A 23109-nucleotide genomic window follows, 5' to 3' on the forward strand; every position below is an offset into this window, starting at 1 on the left:
AAAATGCTGGAAGTGGCACGGTGGCTGGAGTGGTAGAGCATGAGCCTTGAGCAAAAGAAACAAGCTCAGGGACAGCGCCCAGGCCCTGAATTCAAGCACCAGGACCAGCACACACACGAAACATTGTTGTAGATAACTATCACAATAAAAGGGAGAAAGAAAATTAAGTATCCATCCATCTCTACCTACCTTTACAATACTATGGAGATGACAAGGCTGGCCAATTCTGTCTAATCTCCCTCTAGTACTTTAAAGTCCTAGTCTTTCTCCAAAGTGCGACGCAAGCGTCCCTGGACCCTAACTAACCACATTGGTCATCTGGAGCATGAGCCGGGAATGCCAGAAGCTCCTCTGTTGTGTTTGGGGAGGGTTTCTCATCCAGCCAGCGCTGGTGCCTGCCCCACAAGGACTCCGCCTCGGACGGCATCCTGCTGGAAGATAAAAACTTCAAATGCAGTGTAGGAATAACTCCTAGGACAGGATCACCTGCTGGAAAGGATAAAGTCATCTCTTTAGGGGATTTTAAACGGAGAGACAGAGCAGATGGCGGCCGGTGCTGGAGGCTGGTGTGGAGTGATTTCTGCAGGCTTCACAGCCTCCAGGAGAAACCACCCGACGACAACCCGACTTCAGGAAGGAGCCAGGGCTCCGCAGGACGCCCAGGAGCCGACCCCCCGGCCTTCACTCCAGCGGGAGCCCTGGGCAGATGACATCTTCCCAGACCTTGTAGACTAAGCCACCTCAGTGTCCTTGCTCAGCGCCCTTCCCCCGGGCTTTCTATCTGACTGCCCTCTGCCCTCTGCCCTCAGCCACGGGGAGGAGAGGAAGTGTTTCTGGTAGTGGAGCGTCATCCTCTTGCTCTTCTATTCTAGATTCTTCTCTGTTCACGTCTGTGCTCACTGCCAACTGCTGGTGTGGCGTCTGTCTGAAGACTGAACTTAGACCTGTGCCAAGGGCAAGGCTAGGAATTCTGGGATCTTTGGCTTGGCCTCGGCCGGCCTCTTGAGGGGAAGGAGAGGGAGAGAGCACTTTGAGGTAGAACAGATTCGAGGAAGGACAAGGGGAGGTGGAGGGGGAGGAGGACGGGGAGGAGGAGGATGTACAGGGGGAGGACCAGACAGGAGGCGGGAGGGGGGGCTGGCTTTATGTGTAACTATGTGTCCCACACAGACTGCATGTTTTACGCACACCTCCAAGCACGCATCAGAACAGAACCCTACAGTGGACGTAGTTTCACTCCTGGGGAAGGCCATAGCGAGAACTACAAAGTGAGACTCACACGACAGAGTATTACTTTCCCGCAGTCCTGGAGATGGGAAGTGTGAGGTTGGTACGGCAGGGTTGGGTTTTTCTGGGGCGGGGGGGGGGGCTCCTTGGCCGGGAGACAGCGCCTCGGAACCCTCGCAAGGTCTTTCCTCTGTGTCCGTGTCTGTGTCCTGACCTCTGCGGTGAGAGCCCGCCTCAAATTCATTTACCTTGTTTTCCTCCTTGAAGGAGCCATCTCGATATACAGCCATATTCAGAACTCCTGGGGGTTAGGACTTTAGTGTGTGCATTTTGGGTCAGGGCACAATTCAGCCCGATGTATGGCCAGGATTTGTTCTTAATTTCTATTTTATTTTTTGAACTTGGCATCGAGCCCTGTCCCTTAGCTTTTTTGCTCAAGGCTGGCATTCTGCCACTTGAACCACACCTTCACTTCCAGCTTTTTGCTGATGAATTGGAGATAGGAGTTTCATGGACTTTTCTGCCTGGGCTGGCTTAGAACTTGGATCATCATATTGCTCCTCCCGAGCAGCTAGGATTTATAGGCATGAGCCACCAGCCTGGCCCGCGGCCACGGTTTTACACAGAAGGTAGCGAGTGCGAGGAGGAGGCAGACGTGAGAAGGTGCTGCTCCCTGCTAGGCACCCCAGGGGGCCCCAGGGGCAGTGAGGGCCCGGCCCGCGGGGAGCCTGTGTCTTCCTGGGTCTCTCTGGCCACGGGGCAGAGCGTCAGGGGGCTAGGATCGTGGGTCCAGAGGCAGAAAAATGGCCGTAGGGGGCCAGTAAAGGACAGTCCGGAGAATTTATAAATGAGGGAAGCCTGGGTGGCGTTGTAGAAGGCAACCTCGCCCGCGTCACAGTCCAGGAGAACCCCGACCTGCAGGAAGGGCTCAGGAGGACAGAGGGGGGTCCTGGGGTAGGAGAGAGCCCGGAATCTCCTCCTGTAAAACTCTACTGCCCAGAGACCGTGCCGGGGAGACTTGGGGATTCTCCCTTCCCGGCCCAAACTCTCCAGACACACCCCCAGAATCCAGGCCCTCCTGCTCCCCACCTCAATTTCCCAGTAGTATCTTCCTGCCCAGAATCTCTCCTGGGCCAGGACGCAGGGGTCCTGGTCAAACCTGTGGGGGTTAGGAGGCAGGTCCTGTTCAAAGAGCAGCCGCGTCACACTCTTCTGATCCTCAGACACCATGAGTTTGGGGTTCGCAGTGTCAGGGTCCAGGGATGGGCTCACTGTGGAAAGATTGGAACGTCAGGCCCTGGTGCGGCCACACGGGTGGCAGAACCCAAAGCCTGACAGGCGCCTAGCATCGCTCTCGGAACCGCTTGCTGCCCACGCGTCCTGCGTCTGGAGCCATCCGAATAGCCTCTCCCCAAGAAGGCGGCCGGCCAGGCTGGGAGGCAGGCTGAGGGGTTCCTGGGGTGTGTGGACATGGCTGCCAGCATGGGACGGAGGGTCAGCTCCCACTGTGGCCCTGAGCCACTTCCAGTTCCAGGTGTGAGAGGCAGATTCTGAGACAGTGAAACTGAGACATAGAAGAGCTACAGCGAGAGACGGTGACAGGGAGGCTGAGAAACAGACCGAGTCAGAGACACTGAGACAGAGCTACTGAGGGACAAACTACTGAGACAGACAAGCAGAAATACTTGGTCAGAAGCTGGGCACCGGTGGCTCACACCTAGAATCCTTGCTACTCAGGAGACTAAGATTCAGAAGATCAAAATGCGAGGCCAGCGTAGGAAGAAAAGTCCTTGAGACTAAAAAATAACCCGCAAAAAACAGAGCTGGAGGTGTGGTTCTAGTGGTAGAGCTAACAGTTGAGCAAGCAAAATCCAGTGAGCACAAGACCCTGAGTTCAAGCACCAGTACTGCAAAAAAGAAAAGATCCAGGCCCTGGTAGCTCATGCTTATAATCCTCCTTACTCTGGAGGCTGAGATTTGAGGATCAAGGATCAAAGCCAGCCTGGGCAGAAAAGCCCATGAGATTCTTATCTCCAAATAACCAGCAAGAAACAAAACAAAAAAGGCAGGATATAGAGGTGTTGCTCAGACTTGAGCAAAACCAGACAAACAAGAACATAAGGTCCTGAATTTAAACCCCAGTACCAGTACAAAGGAAGAAGGAAGGAAGGAAGGAAGGAAGGAAGGAAGGAAGGAAGGAAGGAAGGAAGGAAGGAAGGAAGGAAGGAAGGAAGGAAAAAGAAAAAGATAAATACTTGTGAGACAGAGACAGAGGCTGACTGTGGACCCTAACACAACCATGCAGATAGATATCCCGTGTTCGCGGGTGACCCAGCTGTGGAGTCACCAGCCTCATGTGCAAAACTCTAAGAAGATTCCAGCCCTGGAGATACAGAGACAAACATCTTCTGGAATCGGCTCTGTCTGCTCCTCACAAGCCTGTCCCATCCTTCCACTGCATGGAGCGCAGCCTTCCCGAAGCCCCCTTCCTGCAGTTACTCTTCCCGAAGCCCCCTTCCTGCAGTTACTCTTCCCGAAGCCCCCTTCCTCTTGGCGCTCGAGCTGGTGGCCCTCCTTGGCTTCTCAAGATCTGTCTGCTGTTGCTTGCTTGGGCTCTGATGATATTCCTGAACGTCCGTCCTTTCCTGAAACTACATCCCCATCAGCTGGGCTGAACAGGACCCGCCATCTTCTGTTATCCAACGCGCAGCGGTCTTCCACGCCGCTTCCCTTCGCCCGGCGTGTGCGGTTTGCTGCCTGTGCTTCTGGTCACGTGTCTCCCCCATGCCCAGCGGCGTCCCTTCTCTGTTGAGTCTGGGCGGTGCGGTGGAATCACTCATGTATCATCTGCTCTGTGTCTACACCTGAATTTCCTGTCTACCTCACCCCTTACTGAGGAAGTAGCTAACTCTGTGTATTTCCTCCCATTCCAGACTCTCTGATCATTTAAGAAAATATGAATTCATATCTGGGCACCAATGGCTCACACCTGGAATCCTAGCTACTCAGAGGTCAAGATCTGAGGATTGAAGTTCAAAGCCAGCCCAGGCAGACAAATCGACTCTTCTTTCCAATAAGCCAGCAAAATTCTGGAATTGGAGTTGTGGCTTAAGTAGTAGCATGCCAGCCTTGAGCAAAATAAGCCATGCAATGACATATGTCCCGGAGTGCAAGTCCCAGTGCTAGCATGCACGCGCGCGTGCGCGCGCACACACACACACACACACACACACACACACGAAAATAGGTATTCTCATTTAAAAACATCTTCTGACGTTTCCCAGCACATGGAAAATGAAAGGCATTTGAGGAGATGCGAATGTCAATTACACTATAGACATGAATCATCATACTATATGATACGTACATATCACATACAATTATGAAAAGTACCATATATATGTAGTTACTTTTTTTGTTGCTGTTGTTGGTTGTGGGGCTTGGAACTCTGGGCCTGGACGCTGTCCTCGGCTCTTCAGCTCAGGGCTAGCATTCTACCACTTGAGCTACAGCACCACTTCTAGTTTTCTAGTGGTCAATTGGAGATAAGAGTTTCACGGACTTTCCTACCTAGGCTGGCTTCGAACTACAATCCTCAGATCTCAGCCTCCTGAGTAGCTAGGATTATAGGTATGAGCCACCAATGCCCGGCTCACGTATATGTAGTTACATATTCACTGAAAATCATTTAACTTACCAAAAGTTGCCAAAAAATTGTGTTGTAAACACATACAGCATCTTCCATAAACATAGTGAAGTCATCAAACCCATAAGCTTACTATTGATACAATACTAGTTAGTGACTCTTGTACACCCACTGAGCTCACTGATTGCCAAGTGTCCTTCCCAGTGCCCCCTGCCTTTCTCAAGCTTTATCTTTCCTGCTCCCTTTCCCAAGCAGCTCTTCTCGATGCTTCATGCCCACGCGCTTGTGTCCACACTGGACGGCCCCCGACATGTCTACCATGCGTGACAGTACCCTCTGGTCTCCTCACACCGCTGTGGTCTCTTCCATAGGCAGGACGGTGTCTGTTACAGCCTCTCCCCGCCTTCCTTTCCAAGGTTAGAAATACAGAAGGAACTAAAGTCTTCCAGAGAAGCTACAACTTGGCTTTTACTAGGGTGTGGCATTTGATACCACATCAGTGCTGTCTGCAATGGACAACTGCCTCATCCACCCACATGAGCACACACACAAACACACTCGTGCACATATACATACACACAAAGAGGCATGCGCTCACATCTACCCCTGCACACATGTATGCACAAACACATCCATGCACACACACAACTCATGAACTGCATGCACTTGAACACACTCAGATATATGCACACATTCATGTGCACACATGCACATACAGATGGCAAAGATTTACCCAATGTATGGACAACTGCGTGCAGAAACACACCTGCATATAACTCACGCGTACACACATATATACATGCTCACACGCGCGTGCATACAAGGTGAGCATCGGAAAGCCAGCGAGGTTCTCGATTCATCTCCTTGTGCCGCTAACCCATCTGTCTTCTTCTGTCCCCTTGGGTCTCTCTGGACTGTTCCTTTTCCTCTTTCTCTTCCTTTTCTCTTTCACCCTGAGGTTTGAGTTCACATCTCCTTTTCTCTCCATCATTCAAGAGTACATGATGGGCCGAGGCCAGATCCGCATGCCGTGCCCACCCTTTTCCCTTTCAGAGCCGCTCTTGTTTCGCGGTCCCAGTGGAGGCTGCTGCCCGCTCAGCCTGTGGATGGACAGCCCCAGCGGAGCACGGGTCAGGAGAGCTGCCCGCTCAGCCTGCGGATGCACAGCCCCCTCGGAGCACGGGTCAGGAGAGCGGGTCCCCTCACAGCGCTACCTGCTCACGAGGTTGCCTTTTCTGTAACTGGCAACGACACGTGAAGATGTGATGTGTAGAGTTCCACCCGGACTCCGCAGCCGCACCCTCGAGGCTAGAGCTTTGCTCAGGTTTGAGCCTATTTTGCAGATGTTCCCAGTGTGCACTGGAAGTCTGGTCCTCAGGATGGGGGTGCTGCAGGCTGCTGGGACTTGCTGGCGATGGGGCCTCTTCAGCCCTGAAGAGGTACCCCCCCGGGTCCCTGGCTGGCTACCGGGGCTTGTTATAAAGAGGGAGCCTCGTACCGCCGTCTCCTTGTGTGATCCCTCACACACATCCTGCCACACGCCGTGTGTCGTGAAGAGACCCTCTCAGAGGCTGACCCAGCCGGGCCAGCTGGCCATGACCCTTTCCAACCGAGAGTTAAATCAACCTCTTAAAAAATACATCACCCAGCTTCAGATCTTTGGTTATAGTCATGGGAAAAGCACAAGCATGGGGCTGGAACTGAGATGCGGGAAGCCAACCAGCCTGCCCAGAATTATCTAGTGAAGAATAAGCAGCCCCCAGCTCTCTCGGAGGTGACAGGTTCTCACGGGACGGCTGGTGATGGGGCCATTCTCCCGCCACCCCTCCCGTCTTTAAGGGTAAAGGCAGTCCCTGCGCGCTGGGGGGGGGGGGGGGTTGGCATCCAGGCCTGTGGTTTGAGGGGGCGGACCTGTCTCACGGCGGACCACACTCACCATGCAGTGGCTCAGCCTCCGCTTCGCTGGGACTGGGTCCCTGCTGCTGATCCTTTGCTCTTTGCTCTGCCTCCTCCTCCAGCCATGTTCTGTGCTCTCTCTGGCGTTTTTTAAAGAGACAGACGATTCCAGCTATGACAAGTCCCAGTGAGATGCAGGTCAAGGGCAGCGCTAGTCTCCATTCCATAAAGAGATACCTGGAGAAGGGGGCTAAGGGCAGCAGGAGGAGCAGGTGAGAGAGCGTCTTTCACACTGCAAGACTGACAGCTTGAAAGGCATGATGTTTACAAACCAGTCTGAAAGGGTCATGAACGTGTATGGTACAATGGTACTATGGTGCCATACATATTCTGAATGTTTATGTCCCATCTCCACAAGCCACATACTGAAGTCCTCACCCATGAGACGGGATTGGGAAGTGGGCCTTTGAACATGATATAGTCATGTGGGGTGGAGCCTCAAGCCTAGAATTGGAGCCCTTATAAAAGGGGGTCTCAGAGAGCTCCTTGTTAGGGTGTAGTGAAAAGTGCTATCTAGGACCAGGAAGCAGCTCCCACCAGACACAGTACCTGCTGCCCCTTCACCTAGACTCTGACCTGCACCCAGGGCTGCTGTTTGTGGTTTAATCGCCACCCAGACCCAAATACGTGTTGCGGCATCAATCAGAATGGAAGAGGACAATTGTGCACATACAGAGAGAGAATATAATGACTAGATATCTACTTATAGATAAAGAGAGACAATGAAATATTAAACTGTGATGATTTGGGTAAAGGATGCATGATCTTCTCTATTATTTCTACAAGTTATCTGTAAGGTTGACATCATTCCAAAGTAACACTTCTAATAGGGCAGGGTATTGGGCTCACTCCTGTAACCCTAGCTATTCAGGAGGCTGAGATCTGAGGACCACAGTTTGAAGCCAGCTTGGGCAGAAAAGTTGCTAAGACTCTTATCTCCAGTTAATCAGCAAAAAGCTGGAAGTGAAGATGTGGCTCAAGTGGTAGAGCATGAGCCTTGAGTGTAAACACCAGGGGAGTGAGCAGGCCCTGAGTTCAAGGCCCAGGACTGGCACAAACAACAGCAGTGAATGTTTACTGGAAATTTAGTTGATAAATGACTAAGTAAACTGTGCCCTGTTTAGACAGTGAAATATTACTCAGCCATCAGGGAGGGAGCTGAGTGCTGGTGGTTTGCGTCAGTCATCCTGGCTACTCAGGAGGATGAGATCTGAGGATCACAGTTCAAAGCCAGTCCTGGCAGAAAAGTCCCTATGACATGCTTTTTTTGTTTGTTTGTTTTTGGGGGGGGTCCGGTCGTGGGGCCTGAACTCTGAGCCTGGGCGCTGTCCCTCAGCTCTTCAGCTTAAGGCTACCACTTGAGCCACAGCACCACTTCCAGCTTTTTCTGCTTATGTGGTGCTTAGGAATCGAACCCAGGACCTCATGCATGCAAGGCAAGCGCTCTACCACTGAGCCACCTTCCCAGCCCTCCCTCCCCCCATGATAGTCTTATCTCGAATGAACCACGGACAGTGCCCAGACCCCGAGTTCAAAGCCACATGACTGACAAAAACAACCTCCCCGCCTAATCTATTGCATATTTTTAAGAGCAAAATAAATCCAGAAAAATGAATACTGAAGCATACCTTGTCTTATTCCTACGGCACAAGAAAGGTCATGTCCCTGGCCCTCATCTTTGACCCAGCTCAGGAATCAATATCCAGACTGTGTCACCGAGTCCCCAGCAGGGCTGTGGACGGGGGCCAGCTGACCAGACCCGACTGCCCCGGGCAGCACAAGCCCCTCCCGCGTCCCCGGGGTGCAGGGCGGTGGGCACGGTGCGCGGTGGGCACGGTGCGCAGTGATTATGAAGACAGAATGGCACAGAATACTCACAGGGCAGGCGCCTCGCAGCTACTTTACTCTCAGAGAGGAGAGGGTTGGAGATGGAGCAGGTCAGACCGTCTGTAGCCCTGTCCTGGGGGGCTACGCTGGACACCACGCCGAAGAGGCCTGTGGAGGCTGAGACCGAGACGTGGGTCACAGCAGGCAGCGTCTGCCCTCTGAGGTCCCTCCACTCCACTCGGGGCTCTGGGTACCAGCCTGCTGAGCTGCACGTGGCCCAGATGCCTTGGTCCTGTTTGTCAATCACTTGGATTTGAGGGGCTGTGCCCAGCCCTGTGGAAAGACATCAGTCAGCTCAAATCTTTGTAGCCACAGCCTCTTCCATTTAAAAGAAAGCTTAAAGAGTTTTAGTAGGTGCTAATAGTGTGTGTGTGTGTGTGTGTGTGTGTGTGTGTGTGTGTGTGTGTGTGCGCGCGCGCATCAGTCCTGGAGCTTGAACTCAGGGACTGGGCACAGTCCTGAGCTTTTGTGCTCAAGGCTAGTGCTCTAGCCACAGCTCTGCTTCTGGCTTTTTGCTGGTTATTTTGAGATAAGAGTTTCACAGACTTTCCTGCCCAGGCAGGTTTTGAACTGTGATCTTCAGATCTCAGCCTCCTGAGTAGCTAGGATGACAGGCGTGAGCCACCGGTGCCCAGTGTAGTACTAACAAATTTTCACCAACTGTGTATCATGACTACTGCAGGACCTTATTATCTAGATGAAAAGAAACAAAACAAATCAGAAAAGGACCAGGAAGACAGATTGAATTTCCTCTCCTATACTAATTGACCAGGATCTGTGTGACCAAAGACCAAGCTCTGAGTCGTATAGGAAAACTTCTCTTTACACCCCTCGCTTTCTCTCTTTCCCCCATATTCTTTTCATGTTTTCTTCTTTCCCTCTCTGGGTCTCTGCCCCTGCCTCTCTGTCTCTTTTGCTTTTTCTGCTTCTTTATCCTTCCATCTGTTTTCATTTGTCTTTGTCTTCTTTCCATGTTTTCTTTGTCTCATTTATTATTCTTTGTCTTTCTTTCACTCTCTTTTTTTGTTTCTCTCTTTCTACCTCTGTCTTTCCAATCCTCTGATCTGGTTGTCTGTCTCTGTCTTGCTCTGTTTCTCTATTTCTTTGTCTCTGTTTGTCTGTCTGTCTCTGTCTCTTCCTTTTCCTCCCCATAGTCTCTCTTTCCAGAAGATGAGCAGGCAGTAGTGCATTGGGAAGTGCATTCTTGGGGAGACACGCAAGGTGCAGAGCTTGTGGGAAGTTGGGTCTCCAGCTTTAGAGCTGTGGGCCACGAGGCCCCGAGGTGCGGATTGGGGTTGGTGTGGTGAGGGCCGAAGCCCTGGGTGACAGCTCTGGGCGATGGGAGGGCCGCGCTCCTCACCTGCCACCTTCAGCCACAGGGTGGCACGGCTGTAGGACGTGTGCTCCTTGAAAAGGCAGTGGTAGGTCCCATTGTCAAACGTGGTGACGTTGTGTATCCTCACGGCGGCCACACCCCGGTCCAGGCCATCGCTCACAAGCGCCGTCCTCCCCCGGTACTCCACCATCTGCTCTTCCTGGGCGTCCCTCCCGTTCACACGCACGTGCACGGCTGGCGTGGGCTGCTCCCGGTACCACCTCAGCTCCATGCCCTGGGCGCTGATGCTGGGGGCGAGGCTGCACGGAAGCTCTGTGTCCTCCCCCACAATCGCCAGGAGCGGGTCTTGAGGTGCAAGGACGTAGAAGTCCGCTTTCCCTTAGAGAGATGGAGCCCAAGGACCTGTGTGAGGCCACGCGTCTTTGTCTTGGGGGGTGAAGGTTCTCCAAGCCTGAGGGAGCCTCAGCTCAGCTCAGCTCTGGGCATGTCCCTTCTGGGCTGGGCACCGCCCCAGGGGCAGGGGTGGGGGGGACCTACCGTGGCCCGTGGGCAGCATCTGCAGGAAGAGGAGCATGACGAAGCCTGGCAGAGAGCCATCTCCACGGGCTGGCTTCGCCATTCCTATTGGAAACACAAGCCACACGGAGGGGACATGCCTCAGAAGGCAGCAGAGGAGTGAAGGAAAAATGACCTTGATAGAGAGAAGCCACTCACTCACGCTGCCATCGCGTTACTGATCACAGTAAGAGGCGGCCGTCCACCGGGCGCCATCCTGTTCCCCATACCCTTGGCTGGAATGGGGTTTGTGTTCTAGCCTGCTCACGTAAGGGTTTTCACCCCGTCTCCAGACTTTACAGTTATGAAACACCAGTGTGCTAGGGAGACAAGCCAAGCTGTGGAAAACGGAACCACACCAACAGCGGCCCTTCGGGTGCACTGCTTTCCTGGAAGAATTGTTACAACACGGGGTGTGGAGGGGGCCAGTCCCGCGCGGACCGCACCCACATGCGCCTGCGGAGACACTCAGCAAACACACTGGCGGTGTTGTCTGGTTGTTTTTTTTTTTTTTTAAAGTCACTAACACCTCTTAGTCTTCACAATGATAACCATCAGTGTTTTGTTTGTTTGTTTGTCGTGGGGCCTTGAACTCTGGGCCTGGGCGCTGTCCCTCAGCTCTGCAGCTCAAGGTGAGCGCTCCACCACTTGAGCCACAGCACCACTTCCAGTCACTGGTTTTTAATAGTTATCGTAAGCTCTGTCTGGGGAGAAAGTTTCTGGAAGCAGGGCTGTTAGCTGGGGGGCCTCCCGGACACAGCATCACGTGACTGGCATTGATGTCGGCAAAGGGTTTTGCCTTCATTGGTTCTTCCCTCCTGGAAAGCCTGTGGGGTCTCCCTGCCTCGTGAGCATGGAGAGAGAGGAGAGAGAGCTAAAACACCAGGGATTTTTGTGAAAGTAGAACACACGCACCTCACTTGAGTCCGGAGGCCAGCTTCCAGAACACCGGTGGCTTACGTCCGTGCACCTTCCCCGCAGGGCATCTCCAGGTGGCAATGTGGGAAGGGAAACTAGAAACCCAGCTCTCTGGGTTTACAGCTGCTTTCTTGCTTGCAAAAATAACCAATTCTGACCTTCTGGCAGGTGTAACAGAAAAAAAGTCTCCTAAGAGGTGTGGCCCACATTGCTGGGGGCCGCAGATAACGCTGCTGGTAGGAGAGATATGGGAGGAGAGTAGGTGTGGTGTCCCGGGCGGGCGGGCGGCAGCAGGGCTGGTTTGGGGCCTTGAGGTTCCAAGGAGGGAGGCAGGCAGGCTGAGCCCCGCCGAATACAGATGCGGAGGGAGTCACACTGAGAACCCCTCAGTCAGCCAACCTGGGTCCAGTTCCTTTCAGAACGGTGTTAGGGTAGTGTGGACTTTGCCCTTTCCTTTCCCCTGCCACTCGGGTCTGAGGAGTCTGTCCTCCTGGAAGCCTCTGTTGGTTCTTAGAACCACCACTTGTTTCTCTGCATCCAGTGCCAGTCCTGGGGCTTGAACTCAGAGCCTGGATGCTGTCCCTGAGCTTTTCTGCCCAAGGTGAGAGCGCTACCGCTTGTGCTCCTCTTCCAGCTTTTTGTTACTTGGATGCAAGCATCTCATTTACTCTCCGGCGTGGGCTAACTTCAAACAGCCATCCTCGTCTCAGCCTCCTGAGGTGCTAGGCTGAGGTGAGCAGTTGGTGGCTGGCCCATTTTTCTCTCTTACTGACTCAAAGCTTTGGGTATCTTCGGGACAGTGAAGTGTTTCATTTAATTTAGCAGAGAGTACAGGATTCCTCGGGTCCTACTCTGCTCAGAGCTGTTGAGAAAATACAAGCTCCAAATCCTCCCTGCATTCCTCCTCATGAGAGGTATCCCTTTGATAAGCAAGTAATTCCCTCCCCCTCCTGTTTTTTTTTACATTAATGTAAGAATTATGGTGGCTTGTCTTCATCATCCTGTGAACTGCTTTAACTTGGCTCCACATAAAACTCAACTCACACGTCGTTAGGTGTCGGGAAAGGAGGATTTAGGTTTTACCAATCTGGAGCCAGGACCTGTATAATCATGATAGGAATAAATAAAATATAAATAAAAATTAAACTAGGTTGGACTCCAGTGGCTTATGCTTGTAATCGTAGCTATTCAAGAGAATGATAGGGGGCTGGGAAGGTGGCTCAGTGGTAGAGCGCTTGCCTTGCATGCCTGAGGCCCTGGGTTCGATTCCTCAGCACCACATAAGCAAAAAGAAAAAAGCCAGAAGTGGCGCTGTGGCTCAAGTGGTAGAGCGCTAGCCTTGAGCTGAAGAGCTGAGGGACAGCGCCCAGGCCCAGAGTTCAGGACACACACACACACACACACACACACACACACACACACACACACACACGAGAATGACAGACACACACACACACACACACACACCACACACACACACACACACACACACACACACACGAGAATGACAGATCTGAGGATTGAGGTTTGAAGCCCATCTGGACAAAAACCTCGTGAGACTTTCACCTCCAGTTAGCTAGCAAAAAGCTTGAGTGGAGGTATGGTTCAAGTGATAGAAGGCCAGATTTAAGCAAATAAGCCAAGAGAGAGCTTGAGAGCCTGAGTTCAAGCCACAGCATTGGCACAACAAGAAAAACCAAGTACCAGCAGCTGCCTGTAATCCTAGCTACTCAGGAGGCTGAGATCTGAGGATTGTGGTTCAAAGCCAGCTCAGGCAGGAGCTGGAAATGGAGCTGTGGCTCAAGTGGTAGAGTGCTAGCCTTAAACAACAAAGCTCAGGGACAGCACCAGTTCCTGAGTTCAAGCCACAGGTCTAGTACAAAAACAAGGCAAAACTAGAACCACCATAGGATCCAGCAATCCCACTCTTGGATATGTCTGTGTGTTCAAAGGAAGGGAAAGCTGGGTGCAGGTAGCTCATACCAGTAATCCTAGCTACTCAGGTGGCTGAGATCTGATTGTGGTTCAAAGCCAGCCTGAGCAGGAGACTCCATGAGCCTCTTATCTGCAATAAACTACTCAAAAAAGCCAGAAGTGGTGCTGTGGCTCAAGTGGTAGAACATTTGTCCTGAGCAGAAGCAGCTCAGGGACAGCCCCAGCTCTGAGATCAAGCTCTAGGACAAGCAGAAAAACGAAAAGGAAGTCAAGTCATTGTGTCAGCGACATTTGCCTCCCACTCATCACAACAGCATCACCGCTGCCTAGTTGTCCACCAGTGGGTGGGTGAATTGCTAAAGAACACATGGTGCATGTGGACAACGGAATGCTAATCTGCCTCAGAGAACAGTGCAATCCTGCAACAAAATAAATGAAGCCAGAGGACACTGTGTCAGGTAAGAAATCCGGCGCAGAAAGAAAAGTGCCCCATGTCTTGACACAGGTTGACGCTACAGAAGTGGGGAGTAAAATGGCTACCACGCTGTAGGAATAGAAGGGGGTGGGAGGTGGGAGGGAGAGGGGAGGTCGGAGAGGTTGATCAGGAGCAAGACATCCTGGTGCACAATGGTTTAGTGCATCACTACTGATTATACTGAATGTTTTCACCATAGAAGTATGAAAAAGGTTTGAGTATTTCACAATGTGTGCATGAAAGCATCCCATACGTGCGTACCCCATAAGTATGCGTAATTTTTTATGTTCTGATCACACTGTAAATTTAAATAAAAACATAGACGGCTCATAAGATGAGTAAACTGGATAGCATAGGAAGGGTGAGTGCTGTAAGTCCTATGCATTAGGAAGCTGTCTGAAGGAACCGAGAAGCTTCCAGACAGTGGGTGGCCCTCACGAAGCAGTCGCTCATGCATGGCACAGCCGCTCTTGCTGGAAGCAAGAACACCCAGAGACATAAACTGCCATTGTGTCTCAGGCATGATTTTAATATTCAAAGGTGGAGTCTTTAACTCCTGTTTCTTGCAGAAGAAGAAGGAAATGCTTCTCTCTCTTTACTTTCTCCTGTTCCTCACACCAGCACCTGGCCTGTCTGGGAGTTTTTTTTTTATTTTGGGTCCGGTCGTGGGGCCTGAACTCTGGGCCTGGGCGCTGTCCCTCAGCTCTTCAGCTCAAGGCTAGCGCTCTACCACTTGAGCCACAGTGCCACTTCCGGCTTTTTTCTTTTTGCTTATGTGGTGCTGAGGAATCGAACCCAGGGTCTCAGGCATGCAAGGCAAGCGCTCTACCACTGAGCCACCTTCCCAGCCACTGGGAGTTTTATTGTAGGGCTCTGAGCTACTTTAAAATCAGCTAAAAGTGCTAACTGCCAAACCCTGGGACTGTCTTAAATGTTGCTGAATTGTGTACTCTAAAATGGTTAATGTATGCCTGGTTCCCGTGGCTCAGTCTATAAACCTAGTGATTCGGGAGGCTGAGATCTGAGGATCAGGGTTCAAAGCTGCCCACAATGAAAAGTCCATGAGATTCTTTTTGTTTGTTTTTTCTTTGTCGGTTGTGGGGCTGAGCTCTGGGCCTGGGCGCTGAGCCACCTTCCCAGCCCACCCATGAGATTCTTGTTGTCAATTAACTATCAAAAAAAAAAAAAAGAAAAAAAAAAAAAAGAAAAAGGAAGCCGTAAATGGAGCTGTGGATCAAATGGTAGAACACCAGTGAAAAAGCCAAGGGAAAACCCCCAGGCCTTGAGTTTAACACACATGCATGCAGTCGCACAGGTAAATACATGCACTGATTTTATGCTAGTGAATTTCACTGCAATTTAATAAAAATAAAGTAAAAATGGAAAATAAGAAAAAAAGTGAAGAAATAAGACACAAATACCCTTTTACAGCTAAAGTAAGTTTAAAAATATCTTCAAGTGGCGTGTTTAGCTCTTGGCGCCCTCTGCCGGAATGCTCAGGTAAGCACACCTGGTGCTCCGGCCTTGGGACCAAGCTAAGCTCCCTGTCCTCCTCCTCCCCATCCATCCACCCGTCTCTGCTGCCAGGCCCCAAGAAGGTTCTCTTCTCTCCAATTTTCTTTGAGCCTCTGTAAACAGCTCATCAATTTCCCGTAATTCCTTTCTGTCCTACTCGTGGGCAGGACCTGGGAGACAGATGGAAGACCAAACCACTGTCCTCTGCTTCTCCCCCATCGCTGCGTGGACTTCTTATTTTCCGTGGGCTTGGGGTGGTGTGCACAGAGCTCCTGGGTGAGATGACATGCACACAGATGGACAGTAGTCTGTCTGTGTCTCTCTAGGCTTTCCCCACCTGTGCGCATGGCCAGGCTAACAGTAGCTTGCAGCACCTGTCACTGGGTGTTTTGAGTTCCTGGGTGTAGAATCGCTGTACTTTTCTCAGCAACTCGTGAGGCGTTCTGTGCACATGGCCAGAGGAGCCCTGACGGGCCGAGCTGCCCACGGGTGCCGCCTGCTTACCTCTCCAGACCTCTCTGCACGGTCACCTGTTTCCTGCTTGGGAAAGGCTTTCGTGGCCCGCACAGTGATGCGAGCACTGAAGACTCTGGGCTGGCCCTCCCTAACCAGACAAGAGGAAGGGCCTGCTCCTGGGAGGAGTGCGGACCACAACAGCTGGAGACAGGTCTTCATGACAAGATGGGAGAAGAAAAAGGAAAGACGGAACAGAATTACACTGGACAGAAAGAGGATGAATCACACGGGTTGAGCCACTGTGAGTCCACTGAGAGAAATCGTTGATAGGCCTTCAGGCTTTTGGAAATCCACTCAAAATTTTAAAGCTACTTCCAGAGGGGGACCCACAAGCCCATAATCTTAGCTATTCAAAAAGTTTAAAAAACAATTCCATTCACAAAAGCCTAACAAATTAAGCACTAACAAGGTGCCAGTGGCTCACATCTGTAATCCTAGCTACTCAGGAGGCTGAGATCTGACTTCGGAGGCTGGAAGCCAGCTGTGTAGGAAAGTCTGAGATTCTTATCTCAAATTAACCACAAAACAACAGCAAAAACTGGAATTGGAAGTCAGGGCCTGTGGCTCAAGCCTGTAATCCCTAGCTATTCAGGAGGCTGAGGACTGCTGTTCGAAGCCAGTTGGGGTAGGAAAGTCTGTGAAACTCTTATTTCAAATTAATCATAGAGAAAACTGGAAGTGGAGCTATGGGCTCAAGGTGGTAGAGTACTAGTTTTGAACAAAAGGAGCTCAAGGAGAGTGTCCAGGATCTGAGCTCAAGCCCCAGGATGGCAAACAACAGCAAACAGAAATAAACAAAACTTTAAGTGGAGCTGTGATTCTAGTGGTAGAGCACTAGCCTTAGGCACAAAAGTGCAGGAACTGAGCCTAGAGATCAAGCCCCAGGACTGGCACAAAAAATAAAAATAAAAACCTAGGAATGAATCTAACTAAAGAAGTAAAAAACATCTATAATGAACTCGACTGAACACTGAAGGAAATCCTAGAAATTGGAAGGATTGGAGAGAACTTTCATGTTCACAGACTGACCTTTCATTGCTAGACTACATAAATCAAGCTACAGATTTAATGCAATCCCTATCAAAATCCCAATGTCATTCTTCACAGAAATAGAAAAATCAACCCTAAACTTTTGTTTTTTTGTCAGTCATGGGGCCTGAGCTCTGGGCCTGGGCGCTGTCCCTCAGCTCTTCAGCTCAAGGCTGGTGCTCTACCACTTGAGCCACAGCGCCACTTCCCACTTTTTTCTTTTTGCTTATGTGGTGCTGAGGAATCGAACCCAGGGCCTCATGCATGCAAGGCAAGCGCTCTACCACTGAGCCACCTTCCCAGCCCTGGCCGTTTGTTTTTGGACGGAGGCGCCAGAGCCCTGCGCTGGAGAAGCAGCCGGTCCCCTCCACAGGCGGCGCTGGCACGACGGGACGTCCAAGATGGAGGCCCGAAGCTAGATGCTCATCCCTCCCCTCTAGGAGCTCCACCAGGACGCGGGCCGGAGCAAGGCTCTCCGGCGGGGCCTCGGGGGCGTGGCCTCGGGGGCGGGGCCTCGGGGGGCGGGGCCTCAGGGGGGGCGAGGCTCTCCGGGGCGGGGCCGCAGGGGCCTCGGGGGGCGGGGCCTCGGGGGGCGGGGCCTCGGGGGGGGCGAGGCTCTCCGGGGCGGGGCCTCGGGGCGGGGCCGCAGGGGCCTCGGGGAGCGGGGCCTCAGGGGGCGGGGCCTCGGGGGGCGCGTGCACGGCGGGCCGCGCGAGGACCCGGGGCCGGGGCCGGGCTCCGCCGGGGCAGGCCGGGTACGGAGCTCCGCGGCGGGCCCGGGCGCGGGACCCCGGGCGGCCTCACCGAGCCGCGTCCGCACGGGGCGGGGCGGGGCGGGTGCGAGCCCGGGCAGGCGCACGTGGGGGGACCCCCGCCTGTGCTTCCAGATGCTTCCACGCCGGGACCTGAGATCCGCGGATCGCCGCTGCAGGGAAGTCCTCGACCCCCGCGCACGCATGCGCACACAGAGGCGGGCGCGCCGCCTCTTCAGGAGGCCGAGTTTCCCAGGCTCGCCCGCCTGTGACCCGAGCCTGGCCTCTGACCTCTGACCGAGTCGGCTCTTCCACCTGCCACGCGGCGAGCTGCAGGGGCATGCAAAGGCCCGCGTCGGAGCAGCTCCCCGCTTCCCGCCGTCGCGGCTCCGTGTCAGGGCAGTCAGCACGAGGCTGGGGCCACCGAGGCCCGGGCACAGCAGCGCCGCAGCCGCTCGGGCCCGCCGGCGTCCGCGCTCGGCGGCCAGGGGGCGGGGCCTGACGCCCCGCCCAATCAGGCGCGGGCCCCGGGCGGAGGCGGGCTCTGGCGGTCTCGCGGGTCTTTGTGTCGGAAGCTCGCCATCTTGAGGCGCGGCGCCGGGCGCACGTGAGTGACGGCGGCTCGGCCGGGGGCCGCGGCTCCCGCAGCGCCGGGCGGAGCGGGCCGCGACGCCGGAGCCGGGGATGGTGAGTGCGCGCCCGGCGCCGGGGCGCTGGCTGGCAACGGGCGGGAGCCGGCCCTCCCCGCGGCCGGACCCGGAGCCCCGAGCCGAGCGCCGGCACCGCGGGTCCCCGGCCGGGGGTGAGGGGATCGGGGGGATGAGGGGCCGGCACCGCGGGTCCCCGGCCGGGGGTGAGGGGATCGGGGGGGGGCGAGGGGCTGGCACCGCGGGTCCCCGGCCGGGGGTGGGGGGATCGGGGGGCCGGGGCCGGGGGTGAGGGGATCGGGGGGTGAGGGGATCGGGGGGGCGAGGGGCCGGCACCGCGGGTCCCCGGCCGGGGGTGGGGGGATCGGGGGATGAGGGGCCGGCACCGCGGGTCCCCGGCCGGGGGTGAGGGGATCGGGGGGGGGCGAGGGGCCGGCACCGCGGGTCCCCGGCCGGGGGTGAGGGAATGGGGGGTGAGGGGATCGGGGGGACGGGGCCGGCACCGCGGGTCCCCGGCCGGGGGTGAGGGGATGGGGGGTGAGGGGATTGGGGGGACGGGGCCGGGGGTGAGGGGATCGGGGGGGGGGCGAGGGGCCGGCACCGCGGGGTCCCCGGCCGGGGGCGAGGGGATGGGGGGGGCGGGGTCCCCGGCCGGGGGCGAGGGGATCGGGGGGGCCGGGGCCGGCACCGCGGGGTCCCCGGCCGGGGGTGAGGGGATCGGGGGGGGCGAGGGGATGGGGGAGACGGGGCCGGCACCGCGGGTCCCCGGCCGGGGGTGAGGAGATGGGGGGGTCCCCGCCGGCGGCCCGCCTCCCGCCTCCCGCGTCCGCGACCGGAGGCCAGCGCGGCCCGACACCGCCGTTAGCAGAAAAGCAGTCTCCGGCCGAGGGGAAGCCCCCGGCCGCCCCTCCCGGCCACCCACCCAGCCACGGAACTCTGACGCCTGGAGCGCTGGGTGGCAGGGTGCGCGTGCGTGCGTGCGCGCGTGTGGTGTGTGCGCGTGCGTGTGTAGTGCGTGTGTGGTGTGTGTAGTGCGTGTGCGTGTGGTGTGTGTGCGTGTGTGGTGTGTAGTGCGTGTGCGTGTGGTGTGTGTGCGTGCGTGTGCGGTGTGTGTGCGTGCGTGTGCGGTGTGTGCGTGCGCGCGTGTGGTGTGTAGTGCGTGTGTGCGTGTGCGGTGTGTGCGTGCGCGCGTGTGGTGTGTAGTGCGTGTGTGCGTGTGCATGTGTGGTGTGTGTAGTGCGTGTGCATGTGCGGTGTGTGTGCATGTGTGGTGTGCATGTGTGGTGTGTGTGTGCGTGCGTGTGCATGTGTGGTGTGTGTAGTGCGTGTGCATGTGTGGTGTGTGTGCATGTGTGGTGTGCATGTGTGGTGTGTGTAGTGTGTGTGCGTGTGGTGTGTGTGCGTGCGTGTGCGGTGTGTGTGCGTGCGTGTGCGTGTGCGGTGTGTGCGTGCGCGCGTGTGGTGTGTAGTGCGTGTGTGCGTGTGCATGTGTGGTGTGTGTAGTGTGTGGTGTGTGTGTGTGCATGTGTGGTGTGCATGTGTGGTGTGTGTAGTGCGTGTGCATGTGCGGTGTGTGTGCATGTGTGGTGTGCATGTGTGGTGTGTGTAGTGCGTGTGCATGTGCGGTGTGTGTGCATGTGTGGTGTGCATGTGTGCTGTGTGTAGTGCGTGTGCATGTGCGGTGTGTGTGCATGTGTGGTGTGTGTGTAGTGCGCGCGCGCGTGTGTGCATGTGTGGTGTGTGTGCATGTGTGGTGTGTGTGCATGTGTGGTGTGCATGTGTGCTGTGTGTAGTGCGTGTGCATGTGTGGTGTGCATGTGTGGTGTGTGTAGTGCGTGTGCATGTGCGGTGTGTGTGCATGTGTGGTGTGTGTGTAGTGCGTGCGCGCGTGTGTGCATGTGTGGTGTGTGTGGTGTGTGTGCATGTGTGGTGTGTGTGGTGTGTGTGCATGTGTGGTGCGTGCGCGCGTGTGTGCCCGTGCGCCCCCCCCCCCCCCCCCCCCCCCCCCCGCCGGGGTTTGAACTCAGCCCCAGGCCGCCTTCCGGGCACGGATCGTGTCTGCCTGCGCCGCCCTTGCCTTGTGCTGCCTTTGGGGACGCATGTGATCGCTGAAGATGTTCTTTTTGGGGTGCTCACTAGACTGGCCCGTACTGCTCGGCCACCTGCACGCCCTGATTTCCGTGGCTTGTTTTTGGGGTAGTCTCATTCCTGTCCAGGGGCGCATCTGCCCGGGCTGCACCTGCTGGGCAGGCCGCTGTCCCCAGGCCCCTTGGTCTCGCCCCGCTTCTCTGTCCGGGCGGCTTGGCAGCTCCTCTCGTGTCAGCTTCCCACGTACAGGGCTGCCCCGTCCATGAGTAAGAAGGAGGGTGAGTGACTGCTCTGCCCAGGCCTGCTGGAACCGCCCAAATAGCTACAATTACAGACATGGGCTATGAAGACGGTTGTGCTCAGGTTGCAGGAGCTTGGCCTTTTGCTTCATTAAATATGCGTTCGTTTTTTTTTTTTGCCAGTCCTTTTTTGCCAGTCCTAGGACTTGAACTCAGGACCTGGGCACTGTCTCTGAGCTCCTTTTGCTCAAGGCCAGCACTCTATCACTTGAGCCACAGCACCACTTCCAGTTTTTTCTGAGTCCTGTGAACCCAGGGTTTCATGCACGCTAGGCAAGCACTCTACCACTGAGCCACCTTCCCAGCCTGTGCATTAGTTTTTAAAAGTCAGGTTGTCAAGTAGCTGCAAGTATGTTCTAAACCTGTCTTGTAATCAAAGGGATCTTTGTTTTTTTACTTTGTCTAGATTGCTCTGGAGTTTATAAAAGTCTATGGTTTGTATGGTTCGCAAGTATCATATTCAATGACATTAAGTATCTTCAAATTAATTTTCAGCTATCTCTGTCACTAAGTCTGTAAGAAGACTTATGAAATTACAAATGAAGCAGTAAATCTGATTCTTTGCATTACTGTTTTTCTTCTTCAGTTCTGGTGTTTGAATCTAGGGCCCCCTGCTTGCTACACAGACACTTTACCTGTGAGTCTTGCCTCCAGCTCTCAACTTTGTCTCTATGGTATTTGTCTTCTGTAAGGATGTTACAAAAATGTCATTAGGCAATACTTGTTCTCTTGTGATTAACTCATTTTATGTAGCATACTAGCTCCTTTAACTGTTTAAAATGTTCAAACACAAAACTTGCTCAATTCTTTGATAAAAAGTAGCCATGGTGAATAATGGCATTACATACTATGTACAAAAATCTGTTTTAGTCTTTCAACTTATTTTGTGTAGTGCAGCTGGTGGATTTAGGACAGTTCTTCGTAGCCATGCTTTCAGAAATCTCCATACATCATCTCCACTCCTGTTTCCACCACTTCACATTCCCAGCATCAGTGCATTGGTGAACCATTTACTGCCAGTGCTGGGTTTGCTATTTTTTCTTAAGTCCTTTGTAATGTATAAATGTATTTCATTGGGTTTATATCTTGAGAAGTGTTAGTAATTTCAATAGTCAATAATTTTGTAGTCAAAATTATGGTTTATTTCTATGAAAAAGCATCTAAAGTCAACCATGGAAACAGGACCATATAGCAGTGTCTGGGGTTGTACATGTTAATTGTGGTGTAACCCCACACACATCTCAGAATCTCAGTGCTTTCAACAAAGATCTCATAGTAATGAAATTTGTTTTTTTCCTCATTTTTTAATTGACTTTGAAACTTTGAACTTTATATGCTGCAGATATTAAAAGGATGCTGGATTTGGGAGAACAGAAATATGACCTATCACATACTGTTTAATTTTCATTAGAAATTTTAAATCAGCTGTCCATATGTAAGAATGTGATGTTTCTATTCATATGTAGTGTTTACTGACTAAAGAGAATTGATGTCTTTATGATGTAGAATTTTATTGCTCATGAATATGGTACTCTTCATTAGTTCTTTTTGCATCCTTAACTTTTCCACCTTAAACTGCATAAATTATTAGGTAGTTTTTCATTTGTTTGGTATTGCATGAAAGTTCTAATCTACAAGAAGAATTTAATGTTTTTTCCTCCCTTTTTATTAATTGTATTTAGTATTTGTGTGGTACTGAGAAATTGAACCCAGAGCCTCACGTGTGCTAGGCAAGCACTCTACCACTGAGTCACATTCCCTGCCTTCCTCCCACCTTTTTTTGGTCACAGGGCTTGAACTCAGGGCCTAGGTGCTGTTCCTCAGCTCTTTTGCCCAAGGCTAGTGCTCAGCCACTTTTGAGCCACAGCTCTACTTCCTAATACATTTCATAGTCTGTTAATTTATCATGTTTTCCAATTGGAAATAGGTTTCAGGAGATTTTCTAGATATAAATTATTAATCAAATCACAATTTTGTTTTTGACTTTATTTTAGTTTGAGTTAAAACCTTTTAGTAATAAATCTATGGTGATGGAGCATCATTTGTGCGTTTGTGGATTTTTGTTTTTTTGAGACAGGGTCTTGCTCAGCATTGAGTCCAGGTTAGTATTGAACTTGCTTTCCTCCCACTTATCCTTCTCATGTGCTGGTTTCTATTGCCACGCCTGGAAAAACGGAGCTTTTTTTATCCTTCCAATTTCTTTTGGTTCGTGTGGCTTGAGCTCAGGTCCTGGACGCTGTCCCTCAGCTTTTGCTCTCCAGGCTAGTGCTGTACCACTTTGAGCTATAGCTCTACTTCCATTTTTCTGGTAGTTAACTGGAGAACAGA

The 23109-nt window shown here is 53.2% G+C and overlaps 2 protein-coding genes across 5 annotated transcripts in view; one reads left to right on the plus strand and one right to left on the minus strand.

Moving 5' to 3' along the window:
• Positions 1-18059, minus strand: LOC138810739 (putative butyrophilin-like protein 10). Its single transcript, XM_069997939.1, has 7 exons — positions 18039-18059; positions 11523-12625; positions 10590-10673; positions 10077-10430; positions 8708-8989; positions 6810-7019; positions 1-2498 (listed from the first exon to the last, which is right to left on the minus strand). Exons 3-7 carry the CDS (start codon positions 10669-10671, stop codon positions 1846-1848), a joined length of 1581 nt encoding a protein of 526 aa, XP_069854040.1. The 5' UTR covers positions 10672-10673; positions 11523-12625; positions 18039-18059; the 3' UTR covers positions 1-1845.
• Positions 13886-23109, plus strand: part of LOC138810738 (zinc finger protein 39-like) — an 18192-nt gene continuing 8968 nt past the window's right edge. Inside the window, exons 1-2 of one of the 4 annotated variants that reach the window (XM_069997936.1) lie at positions 18302-18434; positions 21368-21418. Coding sequence is in view for 1 of the 4 variants with exons in the window: in XM_069997937.1 (XP_069854038.1) it covers positions 18432-18434 (3 nt within the window). In the remaining 3 variants the exon portion in view is untranslated. Of the gene's footprint in view, positions 13919-18300; positions 18435-21367; positions 21419-23109 lie in introns of those variants that run through there. The other 3 variants (XM_069997938.1, XM_069997937.1, XM_069997935.1) reach the window with 3 other exon arrangements.

The sequence above is a fragment of the Dipodomys merriami genome, unplaced genomic scaffold, assembly GCF_024711535.1.
Source record: "Dipodomys merriami isolate MVZ:Mamm:240054 unplaced genomic scaffold, mDipMer1.0.p SCAF_508, whole genome shotgun sequence".
NCBI lineage: Eukaryota > Metazoa > Chordata > Mammalia > Rodentia > Heteromyidae > Dipodomys > Dipodomys merriami.